The sequence below is a fragment of the Mobula birostris genome, chromosome 13 (assembly GCF_030028105.1).
Source record: "Mobula birostris isolate sMobBir1 chromosome 13, sMobBir1.hap1, whole genome shotgun sequence".
Taxonomy (NCBI): domain Eukaryota; kingdom Metazoa; phylum Chordata; class Chondrichthyes; order Myliobatiformes; family Myliobatidae; genus Mobula; species Mobula birostris.
The window spans coordinates 30,762,749-30,774,825 of NC_092382.1; the positions used below are offsets into that span (position 1 = coordinate 30,762,749).

General features: G+C 45.5%; 3 protein-coding genes across 3 annotated transcripts in view; 1 reads left to right on the plus strand and 2 right to left on the minus strand.

Moving 5' to 3' along the window:
• Positions 1-2,470, minus strand: part of LOC140207873 (uncharacterized) — a 7,793-nt gene extending 5,323 nt beyond the window's left edge. The window contains exon 1 of the mRNA XM_072276420.1: positions 2,380-2,470. Coding sequence (XP_072132521.1) covers positions 2,380-2,470 — 91 coding nt within the window. The remainder of the gene's footprint in view (positions 1-2,379) is intronic.
• The window catches only part of LOC140208711 (uncharacterized), a 126,971-nt gene that overhangs the window by 35,390 nt on the left and 79,504 nt on the right, over positions 1-12,077 (minus strand). The gene's annotated exons all lie outside the window — the stretch shown is intronic.
• The window catches only part of LOC140208685 (uncharacterized), a 28,267-nt gene continuing 18,677 nt past the window's right edge, over positions 2,488-12,077 (plus strand). The window contains 2 exon segments of the mRNA XM_072277546.1: positions 2,488-2,519; positions 10,018-11,544. Coding sequence (XP_072133647.1) covers positions 10,397-11,544 — 1,148 coding nt within the window. The 5' untranslated portion in view covers positions 2,488-2,519; positions 10,018-10,396.

Consider the following 12,077-nt stretch of genomic DNA (forward strand, 5'->3'; position numbering starts at 1 on the left):
GTGCACTGTGTACAGATTGCAAAACTACGAAAGAGTATGTGAATAGCCTCCCCTCCCCCAACTCCGCTCTTTCTGCGTCACCAGCAGACTGGGACATCTCACGTCTCGCTGCCTCCGCCAGGCCATTAAACTGTGAAGAACTGTGGTCAGGGACTGATTTCTGGGGTACTCCAAACGATACCTCCTTCCGGTCTGAAAACGACCCACTCATCCGACCACACACAACCGGCAGTTTATCGGTCTCCAAAGAGAAAACCTAATCAGGTACTCCTGAGGGTCAATACCATTGCTGGCTCCTAGTTTACCACCGTCAAATGCCAGGAGGGACATAATAATCAGAAAGTCTCCAGTCAGAGCCGTGTAAATAAAATGTGATCTTAGTAGGTGTGTGGCACATGCTCAGAATGCAAAGGAGACAGACAAACTGAGCCAAGTCACAGACTGAGGAAGGGGAGGAATGATCCATTTTGATACCGAGAGGGAAGCAGAACGTTTCTTATTGTGCCTGATGCCGGAACTGTAGCTAGTTAGAAGATGAAATCTTGTTCCTCCAAATTGTTTTGAGTTGTGACAGTGTTTTACCAGAAGGCACCATGGAGACTAAAATTATCTCAGTTGAAATGTCCTTCACCCACTGACGTGCTTTGTAAACTTTTAGCAGTGTAGAAAAGTCAAAGGATTTGTGTATGGGAATCACAGCCACAACAGGTACTTACTGTCTCTAGTGAGTTCACAATAAATAGAGGCCACATTTCTGTCGAGAGTGAGCAAAGAGTTTTACTCAATCTTCACAGCTGCTGCAACACCAGAAACTTCACATCAGGGAAGAAGTTCAAATTAGCTCCGTGTTAAATGTTTAACCATCACGGTGACTGAAGGCAGCTGCAGGTTCATGAGGGACTGTTACTGTCAGAATCTGCAGTTCTTGCGGCTGCTCATCGCACCCAGGACTGAACCCTGGTCACTGAGCATTGGAGGAGTTCGTTCTGCTGATAATTTGCCTGAAAGTAGACTGATGTTTAATGTTGTGGATCTGTGAAAGATAAATCAGTTCTGTATCAAATCCCGTGTCTCAGGTACTTACTGTCTCTACCACACTCACAATGTACACCAGAGAGGCCACTCGGCCCATCTGGTACCTGCCCATGTTTCTGTTCCATATCAGTATTTTAAAATCCATCCCTGCCGTTCCCCTCTCACTCTCCCTGTGATGACAGATTGCAGCTAGTCACCACTCCGTGCGATAGGAGACTTCCCTTGAATTTCATAGAATCATAGAAATCAATAGCACAGTACAGGCTGTTCGGCCCACAGTGTTGTGCCGACCATGTAACCTACTCTCGAAAGAGCCTAGAATTACCGTCGCACATAGCTCTCTATTTTTCTAAGCTCCACGTACCTATCTAAGCTCTTAAAAGACTCCATTACATCCACCTCCACCACCGTCACCGGTAGTGCAGTGCATTCCATACGCCCACCGCTCTGACTTCTGTCTTGCAACTACTTCCAAACACCTTAACGCTCTGCGCCCGAGTGTTCGTCATTTCAGTCCAGGGAAAAAAAGCAACTGGCTATTCCACGACCAATGCCTCTCATGATTTTATACACCTGTACGAATTCCCTGCATGATTTTCACCAGTTTGAATCAGATGATGAGCTCACTGTAGCTTTGACATTCCCCAGGACTCTGGACTAAAGAGGTTAAATTCCTTCTCCGCTGCTCTTTTCAACATTTCGTGTCATTTTCAGTAATTACAAAGACAGCTGGGTTGTTGCAATGCACCTCTGAAGTCCGACAGCAGACTAGCGAGTGAATGTTCGATGGAGCAGGGTCAGAAACTAGAGTTGACATCCTGAGTCAGGGCTTTGGGGCTCCAAAAGGAAATGGGGCCTATCATTTACAAGGACGAGGAGGAAGTGAATCAGACCGGCAGGATGTGGCTACAAATGAAGGATCAGAAACATCTGGAAACTGGTTGACTGAAAAAAATGTGGTTAAATTCTGCAAATTACTGGTGGAAATCAACAGATCAGACAGCAAATGTGGAGAGGAATAAATAGACAACGATTAGGCCGAGCTCCTTCAGAACGCCTAGACTGTGTGCTCTTCTGCTTAGTTGCTGCCTGAACTGCAGAGTTGCTTCAGCATTTTGTGTGTGTGCGTCTCTGCATTTCCAGTAACAGCAGAACCTCTTGTGTTTTATATCTATATTTGTAAAGGATTGTACTTTGGCATTAGATACACGTTGATATTGAGTATATTGTTCATGGGAGCCGCTTTCTGCGTTAAAACAGTTGCTGAGTATTCTATATACACAAAAAAACTGAGGTGGACATGGAACTAGTGCTTGCAGAAACTATTAATGGCACCGGGATTACCCATAAGGCCCTGCGCTAAAAATTTCGCCGGCACTGAAGCATTGATTAAATGCGCAGGCGTCAAGGTTGATGACGTTTGAATATCAGGCATGCGCGTAGTACACAAAGGCTCGGGATCACGGCTCCAGGATCGGGCGCAGGTAAGCGAGAATCTCGGGGCGATGTTGTGACTCCGGACTCCGTGACCCGCAATCCCGGGACAGTCCTGCTCTCTTCCCTCTCTCTCAGCCCCACCATCCGTACACGGGCCCCGGGGAGCTTCCGGCTGATGAGGGAATGGGAACCGATGGGTCTCTCAGACAGAGCTGAGCTCCAGCTGTCTAAATGCAAGGATCGGGAACTCGGAGAAAGGGAACAAAATCTTTTACATCAGCTGTTGTGAAAATCACCTTTGTTCTGCCTCCAGTCACAAACCAGAGAAAATCTGCAGATGCTGGAAATCCGAGCAACACACACAAATTGCTGGAGGAACTCAGCATTAGTACTCTTTTCCATAGATGCTGCCTGGCCTGCTGAGTTCCTCCAGCATTTTGTGTCTGTTGCTTGTTCCACCCCCTCTTGTTCTGGACTTTTCTACCCGTGAGAACATGTTTTGACCCACTCTCTCTGGGTACATAATGATATCAAACACCTTTGCCCTGGGCAACAAGTAGCTTTCACATCACAAATGTGCCAGACTCCAATGAGACAGACTACTGCCCTTCCGTTCATATTCATTGGCATTGCCATCACTGAGTTCACCACCGTCAGTCACCTGGGGGAGGGTTCAGGGGAAATATTTGTGTACAATACAGAAACTGGTGTTACCTGTGTGTATTGTGATGATGCAAAAGTTGCTGGAGAATTTACAAGTGGGAAGAAGTAGAGTGATATTTGGAAATCTGACTTTTTCAAGCATCATTTAGCAAGAGAAACACATATGGACAATGTGCAAAGGTTCTGGTGAAAAAAATCCATCATTACCCATTACAGGCCTGCTACATAGGTTGTGTGTGAGAGTGCAGATGACCTCGATTGAACCCAAAGGAGATCAAACTTCTTACTGACAGTGATATGCTAGCTGTTGAAAGGAATACCCCTCTATATAAAATTCACAGTGCACATGTTGTCACTGGGTAAAAGAATGTACAGTACAAGATTTATGTGCACACCGGTCATTACAAATTAGAGGGGACATTGGTGGGAAGGTGGGGAGACCTCCAGTATCCCTGATGCCCTCACCTACAAGATTTACATCCAGCTGCAGCTTGTAGCCCTGCATTTTAAGGAGCTGGAACTTGAAATGGATGAATTTTGGATCAGCTGGGCATTGGAGGGGGTGATAGATATGACATGAAGAGAGGTGAGTTACACCCAAGGTGCAGGACACAGGAAACTGGGTGAGTCAGGAAGGGGAATGAGGTTAAATAGCCATCGCAAAGTACTCTTGTTGCTATCCCACACAACAGCCGGTGGACCACTTTTGAAACTTTTGGGGGGAATTACCTGGCAGAGGAAAGTCAAAGGGGTGATAGGGGATTCATTAGTGGAACAGAGCAAGAGGGGACCAATATCCTAGTGATAAGGCTTGCTAGTGCTAGAGTTGGGAGAGTGGGGTGATGTGGTTAAAATAAGTTGTAGGGGGAATGGGAGACAGAATGACAGAACAGATAGTGGAGAGGGTGAATTGAATTGACTTTATTACATACATCCTTCATATACATGAGGAGTAGAAATCTTTACGTTACGTCTCCATCCAAATGTGCAATGTGTAATTTATAGTCATTTATAATAAATAGTTTGTACATAGGACAGTCAATATAACATAAAAATGCAATTGTATCAGCATGAATTAATCGGTCTGATGGCCTGGTGGAAGATGATGTCCCGGAGCCTGTTGGTCCTTTTGCTGTGGTACCGTTTCCTGGATGGTAGCAGCAGGAACAGTTTGTGGTTGTGGTGAATTGCGTCCCCAATATCCTTCGGGCCCTTTTTACACACCTGTCTCTGTAAATGTCCTGAATAGTGGGAAGTTCACATCTACAGATGTGCTGGGCTGTCCGCACCACACTCTGCAGGTTCCTGCGATTAAGGGAAGTACAGTTCCCATACCAGGCAGTGATGCAGCCAGTCAGGATACTCTCAATTGTGTCCTTGTAGAAATTTCTGAGGATTTGGGTCCCCATCCCAAACTTCTTCAACCATCTGAGTTGAAAGAGGTGCTGTTGTACTCTTTTCACAACACAGCCGGTATGTACAGACCATGTGAGATCCTTGGTGATGTTTATGCCGAGGAACTTAAAACTGTTCACCCCCTCAACCCCAGATCCATTGATTTCAATAGGGGTTAGCCGGTCTCCATTTCTCCTGTCATCCACAATCAGCCCCTTTGTTTTTGTGACAATGAGGGAGAGTTTGTTTTCTTGACACTAGTCAGATGTTGTTCAGACCTCAGATAGATTCAGCAATCAAATGGTTGAGCATGGTGCGATGAATGTGCTGAGCTGTGTATATCACAATGCAAGAAGCATCGCAGGAAAGCCAGATGAGCTCAGGACAGGGAATTATGATATTGTAGCCGTTATTGGGACTTGGTTGCACCGAACAGTCTGAGGGATTTAGAGGAACCAATTTGTAGAGAGATGGCAGACCCTGCCAAGAAACAAAGGTTGATTCAGTAAGTGATTTTATCTTTCCATATATTGACTGGGACTCCCATATTGTAAAGGGACTAGATGGGGTAGAGTTTGTCAAATGTGCCCTTAATCAGTACGTAGAATTCCTGATGTAGAAGTGTTCCTAAGCTGTTAGGAAATGATCCAGGGCTGGTGACAGAAATTAGTGATCATAATGCCATGAGATTCAAAGTAAGTATGGGAAAAGAGAGGTCTGGACCATGCGTTGAGGTTCTAAATTGGAGAAAGGTCAATTTTGATGGTATCAGAAAGGATCTGACAAGTGTGGTTTGGGACAGGCTGTTTTCTGGCAAAGGAGTACTTGGTAAGTGGGAGGCCTTCAGAAGTGAAGTTTTGAGGGTGTCTAGTTTGTATATGCCTGCCAAAATAAAAGTTGAAAGGTAACTGATGCAGGGAACCTTGGTTTTCAAGAGATATTGAGGCCCCGGATATTTTGTTCCCCTAAATGCCTGAGACTGTCGGGTGCCACCAAGACTCATTAATGACTACAATGTCATAATTCCACACCCTATGCTCATCTGACTTTTTTTTTAAGTCATCTTCTGTTGGTTTCTAAAAGTTTCCTAATAGTTTTTGCTCTTTTGTTTGCCCTCTCTTTGGCTTTTATGTTGGCTTTGGCTTCTCATTTTAGCCACGGTTGTGTCCTCCTGCCTTTCCAATGCTTCCACTTCTTTCGGATGTATCGATCACTCAGCTCCTGAATTGCTCCCAGAAACTCCAGCCATTGCTGCTCCATTGTCACTCCTACCTTTTCCCTTCCAGACAAGTTTGGCCAGCTTCTCTGTCATAGGAACATGGAGGACTTCCGTACAGAAACAGGCTATTTGGCCCATCTAGTTAATGCTGAAAAAACATTTAATCTGTAACGCAACTATCTGCACCGGGACCATCGCCCTCCATACCCCTGTCATCCAGGCTCCCATCCAAACTTCTCTTAATTGTGAAAAAGAGCTCATATTCACCACTTGTGCTGACATCTCATTCCATACTCTCACGAGCTTTTCCACATGTTCCCATTAAATTTTCACCTTCCCTACGTACCCATGACCTCTGGTTGTCATCCCACCCAATCTCAGTGGAAAAAGCTGCTTGCATTCACCCTATCTATACCCTCATAATTTTGTATACTTCCAACAAATCCTCAAAGCAATGTATAATTTCCTTGTTCATGATTAGAGCCTTTTTGAGGTGTATAAGATGATGAGGGGCATTGATCACGTGGATAGCCAGAGGTTTTTCCCCAAGGTTGAAATGGCTAACATGAGGGAGCATAGTTTTAAGGTGCTTGGAAATAGATACTGGGAGATGTCAGGGGTAAGTTTTATTACACAGAGAGTGGTGGGTGCGTGGAATGCACTGCCAGCAGTGGTGGTCGAGGCAGATACAAGATGGTCTATTAACAGCCTCTTTGATAGGTACATGGAGCTTAGCAAAATAGAGGTCTATGTACTAGGGAAATTCTAGGCAGTTTCCAGAGTAAGTTACATGGTTGGCAGAATATTGTGGGCTGAATGGCCTGGAATATGCTGTAGATTTCTATGTTCTATGTTGAACAGCGAAATAACTTTGGCTATCCTACAATCCTCTGATAATCCCCTGTCACTAAGGATGATTTAATTATCTCTGCTAGGGCCCCGACAATTTTTGCACTTGCCTCCCATAGGGTTTGAGGGAGCACCTTATCATGCCCCGGAGATTTATCCACCCTAATCTGCCTCAGGATGGCAAACATCTCCTCTTCTTTATTCTGTACAGGGTCCACGATTTTAATGCCGCTTTTCCACACTCCTGCAGACCCTGTGTCCATCTCCTGAGTAAATGGGATGAAAAATATATTTGAGATCTCCCCCATCTGCTTTGCTTCCACACGTGGATTGCAATTCTGGTCTTCCAGAGGACCAACTTTATGCCTTGCAATCCTTTTGCTCTTAAGCTATTTCCAGAATCCCTGAGGATTATCCTTCATCTTTTCTGTGAGGGGAATCTTATGCTTTCTTTTAGCCATCCTGATTTATTTCTTATGTGTTCTCTTGCATTTCTTATACTCCATAAGAACCTACCTGCCTATCCCTGTTCTGCAACTCCATTTTGTGCTTCACCAGGGTCTCAATATCTCTTGAAAACCGAGGTTCTCTACAGTTTCTATCTTTACCTTTTATTCTGACAGGCACATACCCGCCTTGTACTTTCAAAATTTTGCTTTGAAGGCCTCCCATTTAATAGGCAAACCTTTGCCATAAAGCAGCCTGTCCCAGTCCACAGTTGCCAGATCCTAGTATCTAAATTCCAGCTGTTGATCCATGCCCTGAACACATTCGCCTTTCCTACGCTGCTCCTTGTATTGAAATGTACAGGGCTCAGCATATTCACTGCACCATGCTCAACTTTTTCATTCCTGTCTTTGTCTGAGGTCTGAACAACAACTGTCTCCACAACCCCTCCACTATCTGTTCTGTTATTCAGGCTCCCATTCCCCCTGCAACTTTAGTTTAACCCCCCTTACCCCCACCTCACACCATGCAGCTCTATCAGCCCTTTGTGCTTCATCTCCCAGATCAATAAAAAAGAGGTGCATACCAGGTACAGGCAGACTGGAACAAATGGGATACTTATGAAGTACAGGAAATTCAAGTGAACACTTATGAAAGAAATAAAAGAAGGCATGAGGTTGCCCCAGCAGACAAGGTGAAGGAGAATCCTCGGGGATTCTGCAGATATGTTTAGAGCAGAAAGATTGCAAAGGAATAAATTAATCCTCTGGAAGATCAGAATGGTAATCCATATGAGGAGACTAAATAGATGTGGGAGATTTTTTTCTGCATCTGTATTTACACAGGAGATGGACACAGAGTCTATAGAAGTGAGGCAAAGCAGCATCAACTTCATGGACCCTGTACAGATTACAGAGATGGAGGTGTTTGCTGTCTGAAGGCAAATTAGCGTGGATCAATCCCCAGGGCCTGACAAGTTGTTCCCTGGGACTCTGCGGCAGACAGGTGCAGAAATTGTCGGGGCCCAAGCACAGATATTTAAATAATCGTTTGTGACAGGTGAGGTACTGGAGGATTGGAGAACAGCCAATGTTGTTCCACTGTTCAAGAAAGGCTCTAAAAATAAACTAGAAATTATACGTTGGTGAGCCCATCAGTAGTGGGAAAGTTATTGGAATGTGTGTGCAGGAGCCAGATATAGAAGTATTTGGATTGATGTGGACTGATTAAGGATAGGCAGCATGGCTTTGTGCACGGTAGGTCATGTCTAACCAATCTTATAGAGTCTCTCGAGGGAGTTATCAGGAAATTGGATGAAGGCAAGGCAGTGGATGTTGTCTACATGGACCTTAGCAAAAGCACTTGACAAAGTCTCATATGGGAGGCTGGTCAAGAAGGTTTAGTCACTCAGCATTCAAGATGAGATAGTAAATTGGATGAGTCACTGTCTTTGGGAGAAGCCAGTGTGTGGCAGTAGATGGTTGCCTCTCTGACCGGAGGCCTGTGACTAGCGGTGTGCCACAGGGATCAGAGCTGGATCTGTTGTTGTTTGTCGTCTGTATCAGTAATCTGAATGTTAACATGGTTAGCTGGATCAGCAAATTTGTGGATGACACCAAGATTGGGGTGTAGTGGACAGCGAGGAAGACTGTCATGGCTTGCAGTGCAATCTGGATCAGCTAGAATAATGGGTTAAGAAATGCAAAATGGAATTTAATGGAGACAAGTGTGAGGTGTTGCATTTTGGTGGGACCAAGGTCTTACACAGTGAGTGGTCAGGCACTGAGGAGTGCTGTAGAAGGAAGGGATCTGGGAATACATGCCCATAATTCACTGAAAGTGGTGTCACAGTTAAATAGGGACAGAAAGAAAGACTTAGGCAAATTGGCCTTCATCAACCAAAGTACTGAGTACAGGAGACGGATGTTTTGTTGACATTGTACAAGACAATGGTGAGGCCTAATTTGGAGTATTGTGTGCAGTTTTGGTCACCAACGTGCAGGAAAGATGTAAGAGATGTTGAAAGAGTTCAGAGAAAATTCACAAGGATGTTGCCAGGTCTGGAGGACTTGGGTGAAAGGGAAAGGTGGAACAGGTCAGGACTTTATTCCTTGGAACGTAGAAGATTGAGTGGAGATTTGATGGAGTATATGACAATTATGAGGGATATAGATAAGGTAAATGCAAGCTGGCTTTTACCACTGAGATTGGGTGGTACTACAACCAGAGGCCATGGGTTAAGGGTGAAAGGTGAGATGTTAGGCGCACATGAGGGGAAACTTCTTCACACAGACGGTCATCCGGGTGTGGAATGAGCAGCCAGCACAAGTGGTGCATGAGAGCTCAATTTCAACATTTAAGAGGTTTGCATAGGTACCTGGATGGTAGGGGTATGGGAGTGGGTAGTTTAAATAGTTCAGCACAAACCAGATGGTCCAAAGGGCCTGTTTCTGTGTTGTAATTTTCTGTGACTGTGACAAGAACCTGAAATAATACAAAAATTCACTCCAAGTCCTTTTAACAGCTGTGCAGACCAACCATTCATCTCAGCAGGAATTGTTTATATGACATTAAAACTGTGGCACTTTAAGTTAATAATACATAAAAGAAAATCCCAGATGCATGTCAAGAAAGACTATTTGCGTGAGACTGTTTCAGTTACTGTGGGGCCAGGCACCCATGCTGCTCAGCAGGAACAGGGAATAATACCAATGGAGAGAGTCAAACTGAGCCAAGTCACAGATTGGAGACGGCAGAAATGCCCCATTCTGATAGAGACAGGAAGAGCATCAGGGAATTGATGGTCATTCCAGATACCAGCACTGTGCCCAGTCAGAAGATGATTTCTCTCTCCAACTTGGGTTGAACCTCACTGTAACTGTGTGATACCAGATCAAACCATGGCAACTCAAGTAATCTCTTCTGAAATGTTGTCCTACACCGACTGATGGATTTTGTAAATCTTCTTACAGGTTAAAAACGAGAAGGAATTTGTCTCCAGGAATCTCAAACACAACACGCCAGTTTTGCTGTCTCTGTCTGGATATTTAAGAAGTGGAGCAAGGGATTCAATCGGCCATCCTTCCAGCTCAGACTGTGGGGAGGGATTCACTCGATCATCTGACGGACTGGCACTCCCGTCATTTTACACAGTGGGAATGGATTCAGTCGGTTATCTCAATTCAAGGTACATCAGCAAGTTCACACCGGACAAGGCCATTCATCTGTTCTGTGTGTGAGAAGGAATTCAGTCAGTCTTCCCACCCTTGGACTCACCAATCAGTTCACACTGGGCAGAGGCTGGTCATCTGCTGAATTTCTGGGAAAGGATTCACTTAGTTATCTGACCTAATGGCTCACCAGCGAGTTCACACTGGGGAGAAACCGTTCACCTGCTCAGTCTGTGAGAAGAGATTCACTCACTCTTACACCCTACAGAGACACCAGCGAGTTCACACTGGGGAGAAACCATTCACCTGCTTAGAATGTGGGAAAGGATTCACTCAGTCATCCCACCTACAGAGACATCAGCGTGTTCACACTGGGGAGAAGCCGTTCACTTGCTCAGTCTGTGGGAAGGGATTCCCTCAGTCATCCACCCTACAGAGACATCAGCAAGTTCACACTGGGGAGAAGCCGTTCACCTGCTCAGTCTGTGGGAAGGGATTCACTCAATCATCCAACCTACAGAGTCATCAGCGAGTTCACACTGGGGAGAAGCCGTTCACCTGCTCAGAATGTGGGAAGAGATTCCCTCAGTTATCCCACCTACAGAGTCATCAGCTAGTTCACACTGGGGAGAAGCCGTTCACCTGCTCAGTCTGTGGGAAGAGATTCACTCACTCATCCAACCTACAGACACATCAGCGAGTTCACACTGGGGAGAAGCCGTTCACCTGCTCAGTCTGTGGGAAGGGATTCACTCAGTTGTCCCAACTACAGAGTCATCAGCGAGTTTACACTGGGGAGAAGCCGTTCACCTGCTCAGAATGTGGGAAAGGATTCACTCAGTCATTCAAACTACTGGCACACCAGTCAGTTCACAGTGGGGAGTGGCCATTCACCTGCTCAGAATGTGGGAAAGGATTCACTCAGTCGTCCAAACTAATGGCACACCAATCAGTTCACACTGGAGAGAGGCCATTCACCTGTTCAGACTGTGGGAAGGGTTTCACTTGGTCATCCGACCTACAGAGTCATCAGCGAGTTCACACTGGGGAGAAACTGTTCACCTGCTCAGACTGTGGGAAGGGATTCACTAGGTCATCCTACCTACAGAGACATCAGCAAGTTCACACTGGGGAGAAGCCGTTCACCTGCTTAGAATGTGGGAAGGGATTCACTCAGTCATCCCACCTACAGAGTCATCAGCGAGTTCACACTGGGGAGAAGCCGTTCACCTGCTTAGAATGTGGGAAGGGATTCACTCAGTCATCCACCCTACAGAGACATCAGCAAGTTCACACTGGGGAGAAGCCGTTCACCTGCTCAGTTTGTGGGAAGAGATTCACTCAGTCATCCACCCTACAGAATCATCAGCGAGTTCACACTGGGGAGAAGCCGTTCACCTGCTCAGAATGTGAGCAAGGATTCACTCAGTCATCCCACCTATTGGCACACCAGTCAGTTCACAATGGGGAGTGGCCATTGTTATGAATCCCTAGATTTTGTTTGCTGTGGACTGTCATTTTGAGAGAGAGAGAAAGAGTAAGAATGGAAATCAGTCTGACTTGCATCTTGTTCACATCACTCACAGCTTGTTTAGTTTTAACCGAGGACACAGACACTCAGAGTCAGACGGAGATGAAGGAGGAAAAATGGAAGGATCGGAACAAGGGAACCAGTGGCCAAGGGTCACTGTTTCGAACTTTCCTCTGCCCACAAGGGTGGGTCAATTATTGATTCAACATACGTTGAATGTGTGGTTGTCACCTCATTTGATCCATAGGAGTGGATCTGATTTGGGGTATCCTGTGAAGACCACTTATGTGTTAACCCTTGCCTGGGTGTGGTGTGGAAATTCACTTGAAGA